The sequence below is a fragment of the Myotis nattereri genome, assembly GCF_964212035.1.
Source record: "Myotis nattereri genome assembly, chromosome: 3".
NCBI lineage: Eukaryota > Metazoa > Chordata > Mammalia > Chiroptera > Vespertilionidae > Myotis > Myotis nattereri.
The window spans coordinates 9,056,063-9,081,330 of NC_138077.1; the positions used below are offsets into that span (position 1 = coordinate 9,056,063).

General features: G+C 56.0%; 1 protein-coding gene across 1 annotated transcript in view; it reads left to right on the forward strand.

The window, feature by feature from the left end:
* The window catches only part of SLX9 (SLX9 ribosome biogenesis factor), a 38,604-nt gene extending 35,438 nt beyond the window's left edge, over positions 1-3,166 (forward strand). The window contains exons 5-6 of the mRNA XM_081088082.1: positions 549-614; positions 1,960-3,166. Coding sequence (XP_080944208.1) covers positions 549-614; positions 1,960-2,083 — 190 coding nt within the window. The 3' untranslated portion in view covers positions 2,084-3,166. The remainder of the gene's footprint in view (positions 1-548; positions 615-1,959) is intronic.
* The last annotated feature ends 22,102 nt before the right edge of the window (positions 3,167-25,268 follow it).

Consider the following 25,268-nt stretch of genomic DNA (forward strand, 5'->3'; position numbering starts at 1 on the left):
TATGCTGGACCCTATTTTCTGGACCTCCTAGCGCATGGCCACCTTCTCGGGCTCTGGCGGGGGGAAGGGAGCCCTGAGCCCAGTTCTGCACATGCAGGCCTGGGAGAGCTGTGGGTGTTCAGCAAGGGACCCACACCCAGGTGGACACAGGGACTGGGTCAGTGGCTGGAAGAGCAGAGCAATGTCCTGGACAGGCAGAGTTGGGACCAAGTCGGGCTGAGCCAGGGTGACAGGAGCATGCGGTGCAGGTGCTGCCCTGGGTGGGCCAGAAATGTTTTTCATTCCTACTTTAAAAGAAATCTCAATGAAAGATGAGGGCGTCTGACCTGGAGCTGAGTTGGTCAGGACTGGGCAGTTTTTCTCCCCGCCCCCCCTGCCCCAATCTGGGTCCTTCTCCGCAGAGCTTCATGCTCACAGAGTCTTCCTTAGGGGAGGGTGCTGGTCCCGCACCATCCCAAAGCCTTACTGTGGCTGCAGCCTCAGAGATGTGCTCTGGCAGACAGTCCGGGTGAACTGGGCGTGGCCCTGACTTGGTTCTCTGTCCACAGGACAAGCAGCAAGCCCCGGCCAGCGGAGCTCAGCCGGATGAGCGCGGCGCAGAGGCTCCAGCTCCTGTGAGTACCGCCCCCACCGCAGTGAGGCTCTGGCCAGGGCCCCCAACCTCAGTCCACTCGGGTGCCGTGGGCAGCTCAGCCAGGCTGCCTCTGGGGCACAGCCTGGTTGGCATGAAGTAGCCTGTTTCCAGGGGGAGGTCAGGAAGCCCCTTCCCCTGGGTGGGGAGGGGAGCAGCTGCTGGCTCTCAGAGGCTGCCCTCGGGCCCCGGTCCTGGGTTTGGGGTGGGGAGGGCATCCCAGATATTGTTACCTGGTTCAGGTAATTACTCGCCAGTGGGGTTCAAGGTCTCCTGTGAACAACCAGGAAAGCTGGGGCCTGGTGGCATGGTGTGGCCTTGCCCACAGTCACACATGCAGGATAGAGCACAGGCTGCAACCCCCCCCCCCCCCCCCCCGCCCCCCACCACCACACACACCACACAGGTCATTCCCAGCACAGCAGGCCCATGTGGACTTGTCCTGGAGCTGCCACCTGAGGTTTCTGGCTGGGTCACCTCTGCTTTGGGGGCAGAGGTGTTGTCCTCCAGGAACCCCTGGCCAGGGCAGCAAGGACCATGTCTGGGCTTCAGGGCCTGCAGAGCTTGAGCTGTCCCAGCGCTTCCAGGAAGTGGGATGACCGTGCATGCACCCAGGGGCCGGCTGGGTTCAGAGACAGGCGTGTAGGGAAAGCAGGCTGCACTGTGGACTCGGGCTCAGGGCTCCTGCAGGAGAAAAGGATCACCTCCCTTCTCTGTTGTGAGGCAGTGGTGCCAGCTGGGGCTGTGGGTACTCACAACTCCTGGCCCTTCGCTCCTGCAGTGGCCGCGTCTATTTTGGCAGCGCTAGAGGGAGGGCGCCTCTTATGTAAGGCTGTGTGTCTGCAGGGTGAGTGCAGGCTGCTGCCTCCCTGCATTTGGCAGCCTTTCGCTTTTAATAGCAGCTCCTTGTCAAGGCTGGGATGAGCCTAGCGTCCCCTCCCTGGGGAAGGGGCAGGGACACTAGCACCCCAACCCCATGGGTGGGCCCAGTGGCTCCAGGGCCACTGCGTGACCATGAGGAGGCCCAGGCAGCGTCTCCTCTCCTACCCAAAGCCCTGCTCAGCCCTTGGCCCCCTTGGCCTGCCCCGCCCCCTCAAGAAGCTCAGGCTGCCTTTCTTAGTCCCCACCCCGCGCCCAGCCCTTTGCTGGTATCCCCCCCCCCCCCACTTCCTGTGGTGATTTGGCCTCTCCTGTCTAATCCAGGGTTCAGCCTGCCCTGCAGCGCCTGGGTGTGGGGGGGCCCAGCCGAGGTGGGTCCTGGGTGCTGAATACGCATCCCACCGCCCCAGGGGCATGGAGTCTGCTGACCTCCAATCTCAATTTTTCAGCGAGGAAGAAAGGACTCGCTTCCGGGACCTATTGGCCAGTCCCGCCTACAGAGCGAGCCCCCTGCAGACCATTGGGCAGCAGTTGGCCCGGCAGATGCAGCTGGACGGCGGTGGCCTGCTCTGACCCGGCCTGGGGTGTGCCGTGAGCTCCAAGGATGCACATGAGGTGTCGACTCCTCGCCATTATCACCAGGATCCTGGGGGCAGCCTCCTCGGCCTCCTGCCCCCTCTGGAGGGTGAATAAACGCCATGAACTCAGGCAGCGGGACCGCGCTTCCTTCTGTGCCTTGGCTGTCCTGTGAGCAAGACAGTTATTGTTATAAGTCCCGGGTTTGAAGGTTGGGCTGTAGGAGCATTGACTTAAACCTTCAATCTGAGGATGTGGAAGGGGGTGGGTGCCTTTCTCAGACCTTCGGGAATGAGATGGGGTTTGTGCTGTGCGGGGACCAGCTGATCATGACCTCAGGGGCAGTGGAGGATGTGGCTCAGGAGGGTGGGCGCTGGGTCCTCTGCTCGAGGTCCCTGGTCACTGGTTGCTGGAATTGCCTCGGAGCCTTGGCTGGTGTGTGGGGCCCGCCCTCAGACGGCTGGACGATTGGACTGATGGCTGCGTCGGGGTTGCGTGTGGCCACCTTCCCGGCATCCAACATGCGGACGCGTCATGTGCCAGCCCTCAGAGGGTCTCAGACCCCATGTGTGCTCCACGCACTGGCTTTCTCTAGGTTTGTCCTGGACAGAGGGGTGCACGGAGTCCATGCAACATCAGCCAGTGGGGTGCACCCCTCAAGGCCCTGTGCTGCTTGAAGCCAATTCTTGTACAAACGGCGGCTGTGCTGCTTCTGGAACGTTCCTTGTGCAGCGATAAAGCCGGTGCCGGCAGTCTGGGCTGAGGTCATTGTGCTGAGACATGGGGGCTCAGCCCCTTCATGCTTCCATGGGCTCTCGCCCGGTGACTGGGGTTTTCCAGGGTGCCTGCTTCCAGGATATCGGGAGAGCTGGCTGGCGGAGATAGCAGGACGCCGGCCTTCCGGGCCTTTCTCTGATGTATTCCTAGGCCAGCTGGTCCCCTGCTCCTGGACCTAAGACAGCGCGTCTGCATGAAGAAAGACGCTTCTTAATTTCAGTCAGAGAGACTCGGCCAAACTGTTTTCTTCTAAAGATGTTCAAATAATGTTGGTTAAAATGACAATTACATGCATATTCCTGATGTTGGCCTGTGTTTCTTAAGTTTTTCTTAAGATTGGAGACATCTTAATTGTAAGATTCTTGGTACAAAAACAGTGATTTCTTGTGTTTCTGAGCACACGTGTTTTTCCTGGTACCAGAGGCTTTGGACCATGGAGTCTCCGTGGGGCCTCACGACAGGCCTGGAGCCTTACCCTTACTGTCCCCTGTACCCAAGGGGTGGCCCCGGGATCCAGGCAGACTGGGCACTGGCTAGGACCTTCTCTCCGAGCGGAAACTGAGGCACAGAGAGGAGGAGCCCCCCACTCCCGTGACGGGCTGAGTGGTGGCCGGGCTGGGAGCTGTGAGTGCTTTCCCCGATGCCGCCCTCAGAGCTTCCTGATCCCCCTTGACCACCACTTGCACACTGGAGCTCTGCCCTCAGTTTAGGTCAGCGCGGAGCTCAGGGTGCCCTGGGAAGAATGCCTTCTCCCTGCCTTTGTGCCTGGGCTTCTAGCACAGCGGTGATCACTCCCACCTCAGCGTCTCTCCTGGGCTGGGGAGCTGATTCTAATTACATCACAAAGTTTAATTAGAGGACCCAGTACCATCAGCCCTCTGGCTGCTGGGCTCCCTCGGGACCAGCCGCAGCCTTCCCTCTGCCTCCTGCAGGTGCTCCCCCCCCCCCCCCCAATGGCTAATGAGCCCCTTGTCTTCTGGCCTGTCGCCTGGCAGGACCCATCTTCAGCTCCGTCTCACTCATTCAGAGAGACCCGGGTCTATCCAAGTGTATTTTGGGCCCCAGCCCTGGGGCCAGGGTCAGCCCGGAGCTGGGCCTCCTAACGGGCCTCAGGGGCTCCAGGATCACGTGCTGCCTGTTTGTGTCTTCTGCCTGATAAGAAGACACTAGCACAAAGGTAGCTCCCCAAACTGGAGCCGACGTGACCTCAGCCTCCCTGAGGCCAGCAGACAGCTTGGGAGAGGAACATGCTTCCAGGCGACAGCGGTCCAAGCAGAGGAAACACCGCGACAGAACCCGCTGGCCAGTGAGCCTTCAGGAGGGACCGTACATCTCAGATATTTTCATTATGTACAAGAGAGCATAAATAGCACATGAGCTAAGCACTCACTCCCAGGCTGCCGAGAAGAAAAATGAGATAAAGCCCGCCGCCCAAGGAAGCAGGAGGAAGATGTGGGGAAAAAATGAGAGAAGTGGCCGGTTTGGCAAACAGGAAACCGTAGAACTTAGAATCCATCAAGCCAAGACCTAACGGCCCCTGGGGGTTGCCTGTCGAGGAATCTCGTGACCTGATTTTTCTGACCTGGGGGCTGTGAGGAAAGTGGTCCTCGCTCTGCCGGGACCAGCCCTGGGGCCGGAGGACCACAGTCCAGTCTGTCCCTTACAGCCAGGCAACCCCTCGGTGCCTTGCTCAGCCCCCATACCCGTCCCTGGGGGCAGTGACGGGTTCTACAAACGTCATTCCTAGTCGTACAGCGTTGGTTGTGTGGCCGCTGTATGTTGCTGGGAGGAACGGCGTGGGCCTTCCCCTGACACTGCTTCGCTGGCCAGGAGTGCTCGGCTCCCCTCGGTGATGCTGGGAGAGGGCAGACAGTGGGCACCATTTCTACCAAGGAGAAGGGTTGGCAGGAAGCGGGGCTCCCAAGATGCTGCAGGGAGTCAAGGGGCTGTGCTGCCCAAAGGGGTTGTTTCTCATGGCCAAGTGGTCCCCCAGTGATGAGCAGAGAGCCGGAGGCTCTGATGTCTGAGCATATGGGTGTCTGAGGGCCGCAGTGGGGCTGTGGAGCAGGAGGGTTCCCTGTGCACCCGCATCCAGGGCCAGTTGGGGTGGGGGTACGGTGGGGGGCTGGTGCCCAAGAGTGCCCGCGACAGCCATGCCAAGGTGAGTCCTGGGACCCCGTCTTCTCTGTTCTGTCCAGGAGAGCTGACCATAGACGTCTCAAGAGTCTGTAGGCTACCCAGCAGCTCCAAAAGCACAGGGACCCCCACACCGAAGGAAAAAGGTCCCTTCTCTCCTCCCTCCTAACACCAAGAACGGAACTTGCTCAGTAAGCACCACTCCCTCCCCCCCTCAGGAGAAAGCAGGGGTCTCTCTCCGGCATTTTGGGGGCAACACTGGCTGGGGAACCCCGTGTCTGCTTGTGGCTTCTCTCCTAGCTGAGCAAGCGGCCTGAGCACCGCCATCCTTTGCCTGTGTCCAGCTCAAGGGCCTTGAGCGGAGAGACCAGCAGCTGCCCGGAGCGCAGGGAAAGTGTTTAGATGAAAGTAAAACAAGACTGTCATGTATTAATGACGACTGTAAAGCAGAACTTAGCCTTGTAATAATATTTTGGTTCTGTTTCCACTATGCGCACCTAGAAAAATGTGAGCGCGACCTCAGCCCAGTGAGCGTCGCATTCCAGGAGCCTCCCTGCTGTCATTCAGGACCCGACTCCATGCGCCCAAACGCCAAAGGCCGCTGGAGTCACTGCTCCCCGCGGGACTGGAAGGAGGTGGGAGGCATCCGGGATGTTAACCGGGTGTCAGAGTGATAAGTGGGTGCCGGGATCTTGACCGAGTATCTCAGAACCCTGTCGGCTCCACACGGGTGTCATTACTGCCGCATGTTACAGGGAAACTGAGGCACAGGAGCCTGGCGGCCGGCCCCGTCGCCCCCACCTCCTAGTGCAGTCCCTCCCATGTGGCAATGATGCAGGTCCTGTGTGAGCCGCGGCCAGATCATGACTGGCCCAGGGGAGACCCTGTCCCTCCCAAGGAGCCCTTCCTGCCTGAGCTAGGTGGCTGTGGTCTTGGTCTGTGTCCCCGAGGCTATGGGCTGTGGTTGGAGGGCTGGGGCACCTGGAGAGAAGGAATGTTTGGGGACAGCTGTCAAGCATTGTGGGTCGGTGATGGGGGAGGTGTTTGCCAGTGTAGCCTGCTTTCCCACGCATCCGAAACACCATTCCCATTGATTTCCACTGATGAGGCTTTATTAACAACTTAACATTTCTGTCCAATTATTTATTAGGTGTTTGGCCAATTTTTCTATAAGTGCACTACAGTGCTGAGACAGTCCCACATGCATATGCCTGTATGCATACATGTGTATGTATGTCCCAACATGTGCATTGTTTGCATGTGGGGTGCACACAATGCATAAATGTGCCCCTTGTATGCACATGTGTATATGTGTGTGCACATCCACATGTGTGCAAATGGGACTCTTGTGTTGTTTTTATTTTTATTTTTAGAGAGAGGATGGGGGAGAGAAACATCAATCAGTTGCCTCCTGTATGTGCCCCGAAACCTTGGTGTGAACCGGCAACCTTTCCATGTACTGGTTTTTAAACCTGAACTCCTGGGCTCTGGGCGCTCATTTGCTTAAGGATATGTCCTGCTGAGTAAGCGTCTGCAGCGGGTTGATGGCGGGTAAGTCCCGGGGATATTTTCTCTGAGAGACTCCCCAGTTCCTCCCTCTCCCTGTCGACAGCCCCGTCTCAGTGTCAGTCGGGAGGGAAGTCAGAGCCTCTCCTTCTGCCGCAGGTCCCAGGGCGCCTGCAGCCTCTGACTGGCAGGCCGGGGCGAGCCCGTTGGATCAGATGGTGTTTCCAGGATCCAAATAACAAACAATTTCCGGAAGCAGCAGGAACAGCCCGTCTTTCAGAAGAGGAAGGTAAACAAGAAGCTGCCGGCTGCCACACCTAGGACAGCTGGCGGCCACCTCGGTGACAGGGGCCTGGACTTGGCAGCTCTGCACATGCAAAGGCCCTGTGAACGTCAGTGGCAGACTCAGGGCTGCTGCCTGGGCCCAGGGCCTAACCACGGCCAGGCCCAGGAGCAGGTGGGCACAAGGCCTGCTCCAGTCTCAGCTCCACCAGCCTGTCCCCTGGGGCCAGAGGAAGGATGAGCAGGAACCCAGATGACATCTCCAAAGAGGTGGCCTGGGGCAGAGCTGGGGCCACATGGAGACCAGAGGACCTGCAGCCTCTGCCTCAGCACCTGCTCCTGTTCAGAGGGGACTCTGCCCTCACGGTCCCTCTGAGCACGGGCCCCGCTGCAGGACAAGGAGGCCTGGATCCTCAGACGGGACTATGGCCTCCTCCCCGGACCTTGCCTTGCTGGTGGCCTCCCAGGGGAGGACGATGCCTGGGCCCTGTCAGGACGCACCTAGGACAGACATTCTGTAGAAAAATGGATTTTTCTAACCCTCAGCCCTGCTGGGGAGACAGGAGGCTGGCCCACACACAGCTTTGCCTCTTCTTGGCTTTTGACCTTCGCTCGTTTTGCACATGAGCCACAGTTCTGACCAGCCGGCCCGCTCTGCTTCGGCCCCAGGTCTGTCTGCTGAGGCTGCAGCCCTTGGCAGCTGGAAGCCAGATGTGGAAGCAGAGCCTGGCCCAGCTCTCCCAGGACCTTCTCCTGTGTGGGCCCAGGTGGCAGCCATGGGGAGGGGTGAGTGAAGGGTCCGGGAAGGTTCTGCAAACCTCTGTGCCCTGCACTGAGCCCCAGGCTGAGAGGACCTCCGTGTCCGGAGAGAGAGTCAGTGAGGGGCTGCCCTGCCCGGTGCCAGTGCTGGATCAGCCTGTACCCCCACCCCCTCCTGGCCCTTGAGTCCCACACTCACCTGGCCTCTGTCCAAGGCCCCAGCTCCCACTTAACTCTGGTGGTCCGGCCCCTGAGGTCCTGATACCCTACGGCAGTGATGGCGAACCTTTTGAGCTCGGCGTGTCAGCATTTTGAAAAACCCTAACTTAACTCTGGTGCCGTGTCACATAAAGAAATTTTTTGGTATTTGCAACCATAGTAAAAGATTTATATTTTTGATATTTATTTTATATATTTAAATGCCATTTAACAAAGAAAAATCAACCAAAAAAAATGAGTTTGCATGTCACCTCTGACACACGTGTCATAGGTTCGCCATCACTGCCCTAGGGCTTGGGTGGGACTGGAATCCAGATTTGAACCCCTCTCCCCAGTGAGACTCACGTGCAGTTGCATTTGAAGCCTCCTAAGCCAGGGGAGGGGAGGGAAACGCCCCCAAGTCCTGCTCCTGGGGGAGGTGACTGGGCCTGGAAGGGGCGATGCCAGAGCCGCTGGGCCGGGCTCTGTGACCGGTCTCTCAGTGGCACTCTGGGTTCCCTCTCTGTGGGTCACATGGTCCCCGGAGCCCCTTCCAGCACAGGCTCTGTGTAGCCCAGCAGCTGGCCGCGGTGGGGGCGGCATCACAAGCGTGGCGCCTCCAGGAGAAACACCTTTATTTTTAGGCTGTGCTTGCAGCTCTGCGGGGTGTGAGGACTGAGGCGGGACTGCTGCAGGCGGCTGAGCGAGCTGTCCCTGCGCTACCCCCAGTGCTGACTGTCCCCTCCCTGCCCTTCCCCTCGGCCCAGGAATCCCCTGGCGGCTCTGGGGTCATCTGCTCCCTGAGGACAGGCAGTCCCCTCAGCCTGGCCTAGCCCGTGGGGTGCAGGGCCATGTGACAATCAGACAAAACCCCTCATTCCCTGCGGGACCCATCAGCACCCTCACTCCCTGCACAGGGCTGGGACATCAGGGAACTGCTGGCCTCTGCCTGCGCAGTCACCTCGCTTCTGCCAGGCACCACCCTGGTGCCCTGGGACCAGGGCCACTGGGCCTGCAGGGAGGGGCCAAGCCAACGAGGCCTGGGAAGCTGGGGGGAGAGGAGGCCCACACCATGAAGCCTGGCTCTCGGTCCTGCATCGGCTCCCTGTGCTGGCAGCCCCTCCTCCTGCCGGTGGGGAGGGCTTGGGAACAGGGATGGGGTGAGCAGCTTGAGTGCCGTTTTGTACGAAGGTGGGTGCTTCTTGGAGACGCCTTTGGCTTATGGGCACCCAGGCTCTCTTAGGTGAGGAAGCTACTAAAGGTGATGTAGCAGCTCTGAGTGTGCGGAGGATGGCACAGCCTGGCGCTGGGGCCGGGCCAGGGTCTGTCGTGCTGTCCAGCTGTCCCCAAATTCCCAAATGGCTAAATGGTGAAGATACAGCAACCCCGAGTTCTTTCTGTTTGTTAAGAGAATCGGGCTCTTGGCTCTTTCTGTCTGCCTTTTGCCAGAGTTCAAGGCTGTCTTCATTGGCGCAGGCGGCTGTAACAGCTACCACAGACCAGGCACGCAGACTGGGACTGCACAGCAGACGGCTCTTGACTCCCTGTCTGGAGGCTGGACGTCTAAGACGCAGGTGTCAGCAGGGCTGGTTCCCCTGAGGCCTCTCCTTGGGGCGTAGGCGCGTCTTCTCCCTGTGTCCTCGCGCGGTTGTCCTTCTGTGTGTGTCTGTGTCCCGATCTCCGCTCCTAAGGACACCAGCCAGATTGGATCAGTTCTCGCCCTAAAGACCGCATTTTGCCTTAATCACCTCTGTAAGGACTGTGTCCAAATACAGTCACGTTCTGAGGTGCTGGGGCCTAGGGTTCCACATAGGATTTAGGGGGACACCGCTCAACCCATAAGAGGGGCATTAGCAGGCTTATGTTTGGAGGTCTCTGGCGGCCCACCCACCTGGTCACTGGCATCTCTCTGTGGATGAAATGAGGGGAAGGAAGTGTCCCTTCTGGGCAGGGGCACGAGGGCCCTGGTTCCTTCTGGTTCTTTCTGCTGCCCCCATGTGTCAGGTGGTCGTGCTCTGGCCGCCTGGGCCTGGAGTGATTCCCCGGCAGCCACACAGGCCGGGAGCGAGTCTGAGTGCGACCCAGCCCACCGTGACTGCCTCAGGGATTGAGGCAGCGGGGTCAGGAGGATGGGGGCCGTGGCTTCACCTGGCGCTGGGGCCCAGAGGCACCTGGGTTTTCAAACTGAAGGAAACGAAACGAGAGCTCCCTCTGGGGTGTGGGGAGCTTTGGACGAACATGGCCTGGACTTTACTCTTGTCTTCTCTCTCACAAAGTTTTTGGCTGGTGGATCAGTTGTGTGAAATTTTTTCCAGGCCAGGGTGATCTCCAATTGTTCTGTGATATTTGCAAACTCTGCAGTAGCAAGCAGACCTTTGCTGTGATGTTTTCCAAGACATACATTCTCTCCAAGCAGCCCAGCCACTTTCTTGCAAAGAGGGCAGGGGACCCTGTGTCCTGCTCACCTGGCATCAACACCGAGGGAGTGGAATGGCCAGGCGGGCGCAGTGCTGGAACCGTGAGCCCCTTGGCACAACACAGCCAGAGGCAGCCGAAGGGTGATTTTACAGTTCCCTCCAAAAAACCCAGTGGCATCAATCTCACGTTTGTGCAAATAAAGGGCTCGTTCTGGTGATCATCCCCTAATAAAGAGACTCCCCGTCCTGATCATTTAATTCTGTATAAAAACATCTTAGAGAATTAGGCATGAGAGACACCCTTTAAGATAAGTGTGAAAATCCACCGTGAGCTGCTGGCCCGCATCGCAGCCAACAGTAAAACCGCCATGGAGCACGTCCGGGTCAGACACAGCCCAGGAGTTGCAGCGATGCCACCAGCCAGGACAGATGACGGATGAGTCACTGCTGCAGGCTGGATCCCGGCTAACTCCAAACGCCCGAGAGAACTGGCTGAGAAATAGAACTAACACACAAGGTCAGTAAGATGCTGTGACCGCTTTCCTCTCCAGTCGCGTGTCCCGGCCCCACCGGGGCCACCGAGGCTGTCTCATCACCCACAAGTGGGATCTCCGGCCACCCCCGCCTCACTGTTGTGGGGTCACACCAGGTAACAGGTGAAAACCCTCCATTCTGCTGTAGCCCCCTGTGGACAAAATGAGAGATTGTGGTGGGGCCAAGCTTACAGGGCCGGGACCAGGCGGCCGGGTAGCCCTGGGGGCCCTGCCTGGAAGGGGCCCAGCTGAGGCTTCCGTCTGCATCCCTCTGCAACCAAAGAGATGCCCCTGAGGGCAGGTGGGAGCTTCCAGGGCACGTCTTCAGCAAGACCAGAGGCGGAAAAGGAAGGGGTCACAAGCAGGGCTGTCACGTGGGGGGTTGCGGAGGCTGCCCTGGCTGCGTTCATGCCAGAAAGAATAGAATTTATAGAGATCAAGAGAGTCAGGCATGACCCAGAAAGGAGATAAGACAACCAAGGAACTGTGTGCCCAGATACCTGATTTCTTAAAACGTGGGAATTTGAAGTCCTCTTGTACAATTTCCCAGGAGCGGGAGCTAGGGGCTTGGATTCAAGGCTGACTGCCCAGCCCCAAGGACCTGGACAAGTTCCTGCCTCTCGCCTTCGGTTCTTTCTTGGAAGGTGAAGATATGAACCATGGTCCTGGGCTCCCAGCTCTCACGCCCCCCGATCTGGTACCCCAAGGCCTCTTGCACCAGGTGTCCAGGACTGAGGTCAGGTTCTCCAGGGATGGGCAGTTACCAAGGGGCAGGGGGTACCCAGCCTACCACCTTCCTCACCCTGAGGACTGGCTTCTAGAATTCCCTGCAGGAATACACTCACCTCACCGCACTGTAAACACAGCATCCTTAGAATTAGAAATCAATAGCAGATGAGAGTAAATTAGGCCTTGGAGGGCAGAGGAGAGGGCCGGGAGCCCGCCAGACACTGCTGCTGCTGTGGCAGGATGCCAGAGCTCTTGGCACAAGGGCATCCGGGGTCAGGATGGGGCCAGCTGCTCCTTGAGAGTCACAGGAGGAGACCAGCTCTGTGGGCCCCTCCGTGCCCCTGGGCAAGCCCCCACATGCTACCTGTCTGCCTGGGTGCACAGGTGGATTGCTCCCCTGATGTCAGGCCCAGCACCCCCCCCCCCCTGGGACCACAGAGCACAGGGCATGGCCTGTCATTGGTGCATCCCTTTAATCATAGTTACCTACTTAAAAAGAAAATCACCTCTTATGGCATTTTTAAAGATTGAAGTATAATTTACCTATCTTGAAATTCACCTGAAAGCATACGGTTCAGTGTCATTTAGAACATTCACACACAGGTGTGCAGCCCTCGCCACTATCTCATTCCAGAGCTTTTTCATCACCCCAAACAGAAGCCCTATGCCCATTAGCAATCCCTCCGCCTCGTCCTCTTCCTCGAAGTCCCTCAACCGCGAATCTCTTGTCTGTCTCTGCGGATTTCTCTCTTCTGGTTATTTTACATGAATGCACGCATATAGCATGTGATCTTTGGTGTATAGCTTCTTTCACTGAGCATCAAGTTTCTGAGGCTCACCCATGTTGTAACATGTCAGCACTTTCCTTTCCACAACTAAGATTCCGTTGCATGGATAGACCACCTTTTGTTTATCCATTCATCAGTCGAGGGACACCTGGGTTGTTTTCACCATTATGAGTAACGCTGCAACAAAAATACAGAGCAAGGTTTTGTGAGGACATTTTCATTCTCTTGGGTGTATGCCTCAGAGTGGAATTGCTGGCTTGTATGGGAACTGTTAACTGTTTTTGAGTTTACAAATGAAATAACACATTTACAGTGTCTTTTATCTTTACCTCTGGAGTTACCTGTACTAACAATGCTCTACATTTCTTCCTGTTGATTCTCGTTACCAAGTGGTGTCCTTTCATTTCAGCTTAAAGGCCTCTCTTTAATATTTCTTGCAGGGCAGGTTTGCTAGCAACGAATTCTCTCAGGTTTTATTTAATTTTGTTCATTTCATTAAAAGTTTTTTTTTAAAAATATATTTTATTGATTTTTTACAGAGAGGAAGGGAGAGAGATAGAGAGTTAGAAACATCAATGAGAGAGAAACATCGATCAGCTGCCTCCTGCACATCTCCTACTGGGGATGTGCCCTCAACCCAGGTACATGCCCTTGACCGGAATCGAACCTGGGACCTTTCAGTTCGCAGGCCGACGCTCTATCCACTGAGCCAAACCGGTTTTGGCTCATTGAAAGTTTTATATATTTTCATTTTATATATTTACAGTGAAAATATAAGTGAAATAATAATTTTATTGTTTTATTTTGTGATTTGTTTCCCCTTAATTTCTTTTTATTTCTGAAGGACAGTTTTACTGCATATAGAAGTCTTAGTTAACTGTCTTTATCTTCCTGTACTTTGCATATGGCTTCCCACTGTCTTCTGGCCTCCATGGCTGATGAGAAATCAGCTTTTCATCTTATTAATGATCCCTTGTATGTAATGAGTCACTGCTCTCTTGCTATTTTAGGATCTCTGACTTTGACTTCTCATAGTTTGATTTAAATGTGTCCAGTTGTGAAGTAATTTGCATTTATCCTTCTTGGAGTTTGTTGAGCTTCTACAATGTGTAGATTAATGTTTTCCATCAAATTTTGGGGAAATTTGGCCATTATTTTTTAAAATATTCTTTGTGCTCCTTTTTTCTATTTCTGGGACCCTCTTATGTGTACTTTGGTCTGCTTTGTGGTGTTCCACCGGTCTGGGCTCTGCTCATTGTTCCTCGTTATGTTTTTGTTCTGTTCCTCAGACTGGAGGCCGACCTTTCTTCAAGTTGGCAACTTCTTTCTTCTGCTTGCTCAGATATGCTAGTGAGAACTCACTGAATTTTGCCACTGTTCTCTTTGCTTTTATGCATAAGAGGCTCTTTGGATGTTCTTATTCTGCCATTTTACAGATGTCATTATTCAGAATTTTAAAAACAGCTTTATTGATATAAAATTGACATACCAGAAACTACACACATTTAAAGTACACCATTTGACAAGTTTTGACACATGTATACACCTATAAAACCATCATCACAATCAAAATAATGACATATCCATCACCCTCAAAATCTCCTTGTGCCCCCCTGTGATCCCTCCCTCTGCCCTCTGTACCGCCCCCTATCTCCAGGCAACCACTGGTCTGCTTTCTGTCACGGGAGATTGGTTGGCATTGCTACGTCTGATCTAAGTGGAGTCATTCTGTCCCTCAGCATCGCTACCTTGAGATCCATCTGTGTTGCTGTGTGACTCCGTGTTTCACTCCTATTTACTGCCGATTAGAATTCCATTGCATGGATACGCTACAGTTTGGTTATCCATTGCCCTGTTGGTGGACATTGGGGTTGCTTTTAGTTTTTGGCTTTTACAGATAAAATTGCTATGGACATTTATGTACTAGTTTCTCTTTGGGTGTGTGCCTTCACTTACCTTAGGGAGTAAAATGGCTGGATCATATGGGAGATATATGTGTAACTTTTTAAAATATATATATATTTTATTGATTTTTTTACAGAGAGGAAGGGAGAGGGATAGAGAGTTAGAAACATCGATGAGAGAGAAACATCGATCAGCTGCCTCCTGCACACTCCCTACTGGGTATGTGCCTGTAACCAAGGTACATGCCCTTGATCGGAATTGAACCTGGGACCCTTGAGTCCACAGGCTGATGCTCTATCCACTGAGCCAAACCAGTTAGGGCAATATATGTGTAACTTTTTAAGAAACTGCCAAACTGTTTTTAAAAGATGTACATTCTCACCAGCAGTGTACAAATTGCTCCACGTCTTCACCAACACTGAGACTGTCATTTCTAGCCATTCTAATAGGTAGATAGTGGTATCTTATTGTGGTTTTAATTTCCCTGATGACTAGTGATATTGAGCAATTTTTTTGTGTTTTAATTTACTACATGTGTACTAGTATCTTCTTTGGTGAATTGTATGTTCAAATTCTTTGCTCATTTTTGAAAGGGGTTATTAATTTTATTATTGAGTTTTGAGAGTTCTTTATATATTTTGGATACAATTTTTATCAGACACATAGTTTCTAAATGTTTTCTTCCAGTTTGTGGTGTGTCTTTTATTCTCTTAATAGAGACTTTTGAAGAGCAGAAGTTTTAGCCCTGGCTGGGTGGCTCAGTTGGTTGGAGCTTCGTCCCATACATCAAAAGGCATGGGTTCAATTCCCAGTCAGGGCACATACCTAGGTTGCAACTGATTGATATTTCTCTCTCTGTGTCTCCATCCCCCTCTCTCTAAAAAAATCAATGAACATGTCTTTGGGGGAGGATTAAAACTTTTTTAAAAAGAGCAGAAGTTTCAAATTTGGATGAAATCTAGTTTATCAGTTTGTTCTTTTAAGGATCATGCTTTTGGTATTGAATCTAAGAAATCTTTGTCTAACCCAAAGTCACAAAGATTTCTTCCTATTTTTTCTTCTAGAAAGAAGACAAAACTACAGTTACAGGTTTTACATTTAGATCCGTGGTCCATTTTGAGCTGATATTTGCATATGGTACAGGGTGTAGATAAATGTTTATTTTTCCTCATATGGCCCGCCAGTTGCTCCTACAGCATTTGTTAAAAAGACTCCCGTGGCCGGTGTAGCTCAGTTGGTTGAACGTCGTCCCACACACCGAAAAGTTGCCGTTTTGATTCCCAGTTAGGGCACGGTTGGATCTGCCCCTTACAGTGCATTGGGGAGGCAACTCATCCATTTGTCTCTCTCACATTGATGTTTCTCTCTCTCTCTCTCTCTCTCTCCTTTCCTCTCTCGCCAAAGGAAAAATCAGTTAGAAAATAAAAGACTCCCTTTTCTCCACTGGACTGACTTTGAAGCTACAGCTCAATTTGGGAAGAACTGATAACTTAAGAATATTGAGTGATCCACCCCATACAGACACAAAAATTTTCTATTTTTTTTTAGGTTCTCTTTAATTTTTTTCAGCAGTGTTTTATTGTTTTATGTGTAGAAGTCTTATGCATCTTTTGTCTGATTTATCCTTCAACATTTCACTTTTTACTTAATTATAAATGGCATTGTTCTTTTCCATTTTCAGTTGTTCATTGCTAGTCTATAGGAATACAGTTGTTTTGTATATTGATCGTTGCCGGGGTCCAACCCCAGCGGGTCCAGGGGTCCCCAAAGATGTGGACGGAGTCGGCGAAGAAGGAGTGACACGGAGGCAGCGTTCAGTTGATCATCATAGCCGGGTTCTCTTGTCAGGGTCTCCTGCGGTGTTCTGGTCTGGATCTCCAGCGAAGTTCTGGCTCAGATCTCCAGCCAGGTTCTGTGTCCATGTTCTCTTGCTAGGTTCTCCAGCCAGGTTCTGTCCAGGTTCTCCAGCCAGGTTCAGTCACCAGGTTCTAGTCAGGTTCTCTTGCCAATTTCTGTAGTCAGGTTCAGTCCAGGATCTTTTGCCATGTTCTCTCCAGCGAAGTTCTTCTGTCTGTAGGTTCTGTGTAGGTGCTGTCTTCTTTCTGTCTCCTAAGTTCTGTGTCTTGCTGTCTTATTACATCTGTATTTATACCAGTTGATTCAATCCTATCAATCTCTATTACAAAGGTTAGGGTGTTTCTTATCTCCATTCCAGGGAGTAAAGATTCTGTAGCTTAAGCATGATTGTTCATAGTTAAAGTGATTAATTACCCGCCTGGCACTTAGTTGAGGGGTTTTATTCCCTCCCTAACTTCAGGGAAAAATTCCTACCTGGGGAAACAACCTTTCTAGGAGAGGCATCCCCTCCCTGACTTCAGGGAAAAATTCCTACCTGGGGAAACAACCTTTCTCGGAGAGGTGACCTTGGTTAAAACACACAGCGCTAAGGGGAGCAAACATATTAAGAACAGTATGCTATATATGCCACGTCCCTTGAAACAGCAAGCATGGACCGGCTCCCGGCAGATCGTGATCCTGGAAACCTGTTAAACTCACTCATTAGCTCTAGTAGCTTTTTTGTAGATCCCATTAATTTTTTTGCAGAGATGAACATGTCATCTGCAAATAGAGATGGTTTTATCTCTTCCTTTCCAATCGCCGTGCTTCTTCTTTCCTCCTTGCTTATCGCCCCGGCTGGGATTCTAAATGGAAGTGGAGAGAGCAGATATCCTTCCCTGGTTCCTGATCGTAGACGGAGAGCGTTCAGTCTCACCAGTCGGGAGGTTTTGTTGTAAACACCCTTTATCAAGTGGAGGAAGTTCCCTTCTATTTCTAGTTTGCTGAGAATTCTTATCAGAATGAATGTTGGATTTTGTCATGTGCTTTTCCTGTGTCTACTGAGAGTATCGTATTGTTTTTCTTTTAGTTTGTTAATATGGTGAATTCTGTTGACTGAATTTTGAATGTTCAATCAACCCTGAAATTCTTGGGCTAAAACTTCACTTGGTTCTGATGTCTTATCTTGTTTGCATATTGTTGGATTCCATTTAACAAACGTCTATTTAGAATTTTATTTACGTCATGAGAGGTTTTGGTCTGCATTTTTCTCCTGTAATGTTGTGTCTGATTTTTGTGTCAGGAAAATGCTGGTCTCATAGGATGACGTGGGAATGCTTTCTTTCTTTCCAATTCGGTGAAAGTGTTTATGTGGAATTGCTACTAGTTCTTCCTTGACTGTCTGATGGAATTCCCCAGGGCAGCCGTCTAGGCCTGGGGTTGTCTTCACGGGAAGGTTTTTAACTGAGTTTGCTGATGGTCCTCTGCTGCTTACTTGGTGAAACTCCACGTCTCCCTAAGTGCAGCACGCTTCTCTCTGGTTCTCCATCTTGCAAACTGTAGCTGCCTGGGTATCCCTGATTCTCAGCATCCCGAACTCAGCAAGTCCACCAGGCTCCCCTCCCTGCCCTGTGGCCTGGAAACTCCCCCCAGGCACAGCTGGGGCACTCACCTCCTCTGTTCCTTTCCCTCGGGCTTCCTGGCTCTTTGTCGCCTGGTGTCCAGCACCTTGAAAACCCTGGTTTCACATGTTTTGTCTGTTCTTTGGCAGGAAATTAAATCCGATCCCTGCCACTCCATCTTGGCTGGAAGTAGGAGTGTTCCTGAACGCCGCAGTGATGCATTTGTCTGAGAGCTCTGAGGCAAAACGTACCTTTCTTTGTCTTTTGTGGGCAGGTTGCATGAACTCAGCCTGTCACCCTGGGAGGCCAAGAGGCCAGATGTTAGGGATTGGCCACAGATGGCCTCACCCGCAGCGCAGCTGGGCTCAGGCCAGTGGCTCCCCAGTGCCAGCACATGCTCTCCGTCAAATTAAGTATCTCCATCCATTTGCTTGATGCGAATCTTAAATGTAAGCAGTGGGCCTGCTTTACAGTGAATTATTCATCAGGAAATGGGCCGAGCCTCCCAGGAGATCAATACTTGGGTTCTGAGTTTTTATTTTCTAAAAGGATCGCTAATTGCTGGCAAGCAGGGGCAGCGAGGAACCACTGAGTGATCCTGGGAGAGGCTTCGAGCAGCAGCCTGTGGCCAGCTAGGGTTTGGGGTGACTGTGCCCGTGGAACTGTGGGGCACCAGGGGCAGGTGGTGTGTGTAGTAGGGCGCATTTCTGGCGAGATAACCACATCTTCCACTGTTGGGGGCTGTTGGGGTCAGGATGGCTGGGCCCTGCTGACACAGCTCAGCAGCGGATGGGTGACAGTGGGAGGGACAGTCATGGGGACCTGCCCTCAGGTTCAGGTGGGACCGCTGGACCTGCCAGGTGAATCAGGGAGCGGGGAGCCCCATGGCCAGGGGAGGGCCGGGCTCTCCGTTGGTGGAGATGGGCCTTTGTGAGGCCCCTTGGCCTGGGCTGGAGGCCCCGCCATGTCTGTATGGGAGGATGGCCAGTAGCGGGCAAGTAGCTCCAGCGTCCACTGCAGCCCACACGTCACGGGTGAAGACAGAGCCACGGGTTCCCCAGAGGGGTACCCAGTCCTGTGAAAGCCAGGGGAGGACCAGGATCTCCCCCCCAGCCCTCTGCCAAGGTGTCATCAGTAGCCTTGCTCCCCCTTTTTATTACAAAATGTGTGCGCATTCCTTTTAGAAACTTGAGAAAGTACAGATTGGCCAAAGGAAGACAATAAAACTCGTTGGTATTACAACTACTCAGACAGAATCCCTGGATATTTGCTGTATCACACGGCATTTCAGACATGTGGGGCCCCCACTGTTTATATCGTCTGGCACCATCTCCTCCTTCATGATACGAGCATCTGTCCATCTGCACTCCGGCCTTGTAACAGGAGGCCCCACTCTCCATTGGCTGCATGTCCCCGAGTCAGTGTGACCCAGCCCCATGGCCACACACTCCGTTTCTCCCAGATTTCACTCTGTGAATCCTGCAGGTCTTGTATCTGCTTGACCTGTAACTGGGGATCCCCATTCTCAGATGTGGGTGTGCTGGACCACTCCTCCCGGGCGGAGATGGGCCAGGGATGGTCATGTGGCCTGAGCCCAGCCATCAGAACCCTCCTGGGAAAGAGATGCCCACTGTTCCTGAAGTATGCCAACCGTGGGGACGCCTCTGGGCCACCATGGAGGGAGAAACAGACCCTGAGTGTGAGGGGACAGGGCCCGGTGACTTAGCAGGGCCCGAATCCGAGTCCCCGTTGTGTCACTGTGGCAGCTGTCAAGGGCACTTGCTTGTGTCTGAGCCGGCAGGAGACACACCCAGGGTGGACCTGGGTCTGCAGTCGGAAGCATGTGGACACAGGTAAGTGGTACCAGGAGTGGGGTGTTGCATATGGCAGCGCCGGAGGGGGCCGGCAAGGGGGGCTCCTTGGCCCCAGGCAGGGCAGCCCCGCCAGGCCGTGGCAGAGTGCGCCTCCTGCCTCGTCGCTGGGCCTTGGACTGGGCCCAGGGGCTTACCGAGGAATGTTCTCTTGGCCATTTCCCGGAGCCTTGCACTCCTATCGGCCCAGCTCTGCTCAGGCGCTTGCGGGGGGAGAGAACACAGCCATGAGGGAGAAGCCCCTTCAGGGGATGGCGGGGGTCCCAGCTGACGGGCGGGAGGCTGTGCCCCTCAGGGTGGGAAAGCAGGTGCTCTTCTCCAAAGCGAGGCCAGGGCAGGAAGCCTGAGCCCAGAACGAGGCCGGACCCACCCCTTGGACGGCCTCCTCCCCCAGGTCCCTTACTGCTCCCCCCTGTGGGCCGCCCTCTGGAGGCCCCACTCTCCATTGGGTGCATGAATGGGGCCTCCCCTCCCTTCCCAGCCTGTGGCCCCTCATCTCTGGGCCGAGGGACATAGGCAGGGCCTCAGGCAGAGTCTCGGCCAGAGGTCAAATACCATTTTCTCCTTTTGGTAATGGCCCCCATCCCCCACTGAGTCGATGCAGTCAAACCACAGGAACCCCAAGTTCTACAAACAAGCGGCTGTGAAGCTCCAGCCCTGGGTGGCCTTGGACCCCTGCCCCCAGTGTGAGAAGTGGAAGCTAACTTTGCACATGGCCCCTGAGAGGATGAGGCAGAAATGTTGGGGGCCCCTCCTCTGACCATCCAGCTGGGCTGTTGGCAGCTCCTGGCCGGGCTGTGGCCCCGACCCCTTCCTGGCAACGCTGGGCCTGAGTTGCTCCGTCTTGACCGCCCTTGGGGTCGCAGGTCACCAGGGCCAGCCCTGAGCTCCTGGCGGCCTCTGAGCTCGGGGTGGGGGGGTGGGGGCGTGGGGGTGGTTAGTGGGGGCTCAGCCTTCCTTCGTGTGGCAACAGGGACTGCCCTGGGCAGGCACTGCACTGTGGCTCGGTGAAACCGGGAGCCGGGAGGAAGACAGCGTGGGCCTGGGGAGCACGGGTCCAGGCGGGAGGTGGCAGGAGAGGCGGAGGGAGGCAGCTGCCGGTGGCGGGGCCAGGCCGGCACGTGGGTTTTCTCCTAGTGTTGTTCGGACTTCTACGCCCATGTGCTGGTGTGGCTTTGACAGACTAAAGGCACAGTGAAAGCCAACACCACAGAAGGCCCACCGCCAGGAGCTGTGCTCAGCCGAGACCCCGCTCAGGGTCCCCGGGCCCAGGGAGCCTCCTGTCCTGTCTCCGCTGGTGCTCAGGCTGCGGCTGTCAGCAGACCCTCTGTGGCCAGACAAGGGTCAGTGGCTCCCGTGGGACGTGGTGGGAACACAGGAGCAGCGTGTGAGGTGTGGGTTGGGCAGGGCCCAGCCCCCCATGGGACCCCTTTCCTCCTGTGAGTTGGACCTGGACGTGGAAGGTTCGAGCTCCCTCCAGCTCCAGTCCCCACTGTCCCCAGCGCCGGGTCCCTGAGTGGGCGCTGGCAGTGCCAAAGTCAGCAGCAGGGCCCGGAAGGCAAGCGCGCCGGCCTTATCTGAGACTGTTTTCCTGGAGGCTCCCTGCGCCCCGGGCGGCTGGAAACTCTCGCCCCCGGCCGATACTGGACATTCCCAGACACTTTGGGGCCCCTGGCCCCTGGCATCCTGGTGGGCGGTGCTGGGAAGAGGGCCCGGCTCCGGCTCCCACAGGCCCAGCTCTGTCACCACGGCGGCCATTGGTCACCGCTCTGTTTTCGTGGGCAGCACAGCCAGGGGCTCCGCTCCCACCCTGCGCCCCGGCCGCCCTGCTGGCCTGAGGAGCCCTGTGCATGGGCCACCGCTGCCTGGACAGGCAGGGAACGGCTCTGAGGAGGGAGCAGCTGGCTGGGAGCTCCACGGCCTCGGGTGTGGGGTTGGCCGGCCCCGGCGCCCAGGCAGCTGGGCAGTTGGCAGAGGCTGGGCAGTGCTCTGCAGCTCCTTCCCCTCCCTGGATCCCATGGATGGAGAGACTAAGCTGCCGGGTTGGAGGGAGGCAGGGGACGGTGGCCTCATGCACTCAGTGGTGCCTTTATGAAAAGGAGTCCGAGGTCCTAGTGGGACTAGGATGACCTCAGGAAAAATACAGCCATGTGATGTGCTCTGGACAGGAAGACCTAGTAAAATAGAAATAGAAATAGAAATAACTTTCTCCTCCAAAGGGCAGTTCAGCCGCTTGCCGGGGCTGGTCTGTGCCTCACTTCCCGGGACCAGCCTTCATCCTCATCCCTACGTGGCCGGCAGCGGCCACCCAGCCCAGCCCGGTCTGTGGACAGTCGTCCTGTGATGTCAGCAGGGCTGTGGGTGTGGTTGAGGGACCGAGGGTGCTGCAGACATGCTGCCACCGTCCATCCGGGTGGGCTGTCTCCCTAGGGGGCGGGTGTGGTCACCGAGGTGTTTCTAGCAGGTAGCCCTATCCCCGAAGGTTTGAATCTCTGGGGGCGGGGGCACCCAGGGCTTAAAAGGCCACCATTCCTGCCAGTCCCTGCCCTTGGAGCTGGTGTTTTCTATGGTCCCGTTTGTGGGTCACTGGGGGTCCAGGCCAGGGGCTGGGGGCTGCCCTGCCCCATGGCTCTAGGCAGGCATGTTGGGGCTGGGGTGCAGTGGGGAGACAGAAAGTAGCCTGGGGCTCAGGGAGGGGGTCCCAGGCCAGCAGAGAGTCCCCAAGCAGAGGTCAGCTGGGGAGCCTCCCGCGGGTTGGTCCCGACTCCAGATCGACTCTGCGTTTCCTGCTGCACCGAACAAGCCAGAGCCAGCGGCTCAGACAGTCCCCTGGGCTGACAAGGAGGTGTGGGCAGGCGGCTCCTCTGGCGGCTCCAGGCAGAGCCACCTCCCTGCCTCCTCCAGCTGCTGAGGCTGCGGTGCTCCTTGGCTCGTGCCCCCTCCTCCATCTCACAGCTGCCACCTGGGCGAGTCCTCGGCTCGGCTCGGGTCACTGTCCTCCCCTGCCTCCCTCCACGCTCAGCACCTCCATCATCGCGGACAAGCTCCCGTCAAGGTCTGCTGAGGGCAGCCTGCACTCCCCTTTGCCATGGAACCTAGCAGGCTCACAGCTTCCAGGAATTGGGACATGGCTGTCTTGGGGCCGCTATTCTGCTGACGACCGTCATCAGGGCTCTGCCCTGGGACTGCACGGGACCCAGGAGTGCTGGCCTTGGGACCTAGCAGAGGACACTGGCCATCGGGAGGGGCTGAGACCTCACCCATGGGCCCCAGGGTGCTGGGCAAAAGGAGGGGCCTTAACAAGAGCGCAGGGGGCTGCACCTGCGCCCCTGGGAGGAGGGTCCTCTCCAACCTGCATCAGATCACCCGAGTGCTTGTCAACATGCAGGCGACGCTTAGTGTCGGGATGGAGCGCAGCTTCTCAGAGGTAACGCGCACATCTCCTGGCTCCATGCGGATCTGGTGCAGGGTCCGGGCTGCTGGGAGGCGGCGTTTCTAAGTAGCTCCCAGTGGTGCCGGTGATGCTGCAGGAAACCTTGCTGGGAGCAGGAAGGGGTGGAGCAGGGGAGGTAGCTAGGTGCGCCCAGAAAGGTTGGTAGTCAGAGCCAAGGACAGCCTGCACGTGGTCCAGGCGTGTCTGAGACTTGGAGTCAAGCCCAGCGTGTCTGAGCCTGCACATCCGACATCAGCAGTTCTGCTCTGGGTGCCTCTCCTGAAGCTGGGACGAGGACGCGCTCCACGGCTGTGCCACTGGCAGTAGCTGGACCCTGGAAACAGCCTCACAACAGAGAAATCAAACACTGCGGCAGAACCCTCCCCACTGCCACCACCCCCTCCCCACTGCCACCCGTCCTCCCGGGCCAAGACACCTCTGCTCTGTCCTTGCACCCCGCCCCCCCCCCCACCCCTCCCCCCCGCCATCCTGGGTACAACACCTGGAGAGGCCCCTTCCCAGGGCTGCTACTTCCCAGGAGAACCTGCCTCCTCACCTGCCAACCCTTTCGACCTTACACCCCAACTCCGGCCTCACTCCCGCTGGCCAGGCATCTGCTGCACCTGGTGATCCCCCTTCAGCTGTCTGCTCACGTGTGACCTCACAGGTGCTCTTACAGCATAGGCCCCAGCCCGGCCCACCCGGCACCCCTGGCTGTCTCAGCCGGCTCCATCTTTCTCCAAACACTTTCCTCCAACCACCTGTCTGCTCACTCATTGTCTGCCTCTGGCCCCTGAAGTCCTCCGGGCGGGAACTTGGACGACGTGGCTCGTTGCGGCCAGCGTCTTACGGAGCGTTATCCAGAAGCCCAGAGCGCCGCCTGGACGCTGCGTGTTCCAGCAGAGCCGATGACAAAACATGATGCCGATGGGATGTGGCCCCGGCCCCGACCGCTATGTGGATGCCAACCTTGGCATGGAGAGAAGGCCACACACCGTGGCTCATGGAGACACACGTGTGCAAAGGTAACAGCAAGGGGCTGGCAGGTCTTCGTGGGGCCACAGAACACACGCCCAGCAGGAGGGGACAGGAGAAAGGGACCATGAGACGACGAGGCAGGGACCCGAGGCTGGCCAGTGTGAGCAACTGGGCTGCTGCGGCTAAAGGTGAGAAGGCAGCGTAAGGGATGGAACAGGTAGCACTGCCCACTGGGAGCAGCAAGTGCCGAGACAGGAGAGACGCAGGGGTCACCGCGATGGCCCCGAGGCCCTGGTAAGTCAGGTCCATCTGCACCGTCTCACAGTCTCTGAAGTTCAAGGAGAGCCAGGCCCACTCCCCCACCCCGTCCTCACGGGAGGGAGGGCTCCGTCTCCCTCCTCCTGCCCAGTTTGCCCGGGGGTGGGGGGTGGGGGGAGGGCGTGCAGGGGGGGTGGGAGGGGCGCTGAGGCTGGGGAGAGGTGAGCACCCTGACGCAGCTTGCTCCCAGGCACACTTAGAGGAGGACTCACGGAGGCTCCTTCTGATTTCCGAGGACAGACAGACAGATCAGTGGAACAGCACGGAGTCCAGAAACGAACCCTCACACCGATGTCAAGTGGTTTTTGACAAGGACGCCGGACCACTCAGCGGGGAAAGGACAGTCCCTTCAACAGTGGTGCAGGGAGAACTGGACGCCCCCATGCAGAAATGAAGCTGGACCTTTCCCTAACATCCTGTACAAAAATTAACTGAAAATGGACCAACGACCCACATGTAAGAAATAAAACTCCTGGGAGGAAACACAGGGGCAGCTTCATGACATTGGACTTGGCACCGGCAGAGGAAATGGAGGCCAACTGGGGTGCGGAGCCTGCGGCCAGCGCTGACGCCCGGTGTCTGTGCAGAGGCCGTGGGGAAGTCTGTTTTCTCCGAGCACGACCAGGCCAGATGCCACCTGGGTCCCTGGGGTCTGTGTGTTGACCCTTGGCAACTAGGATGAGCCCGGGTGGGGACTGGGCGCAGCTAAGCCACCTCACCAAGCAGGACAGCGGCATGCTGTGCCTCCTGCAGCACCGAGCAGAGCAGGCCCCCAGGTGTGAGCGTCACGGGGCCGTGCTGGCGACGGCTGGCAGCTTGTGACCTGAGCTCCCGGGCAGAGGTGGGGCTGTGTCCCAGAAGCAGCACGCGTGGGCCAATGTGCGGAGTCCACACGCCATCTGAGCCCACCTTCCCTGGGTGTCTGTGCCCTGGAGACATCTGCCGTCCTTGCTCGGAGGGACATGACCCTCGAGATGTCCACGGGGAGGTCCGGCCGGCGGCATCCAAGGCCCCTCTGTGACGTGTTCGGGGGAGAGAAGGTGGGAGAGAGTGGGACAGACAATACAGTTCCTCATGGTGTGGTGACCCCCAAT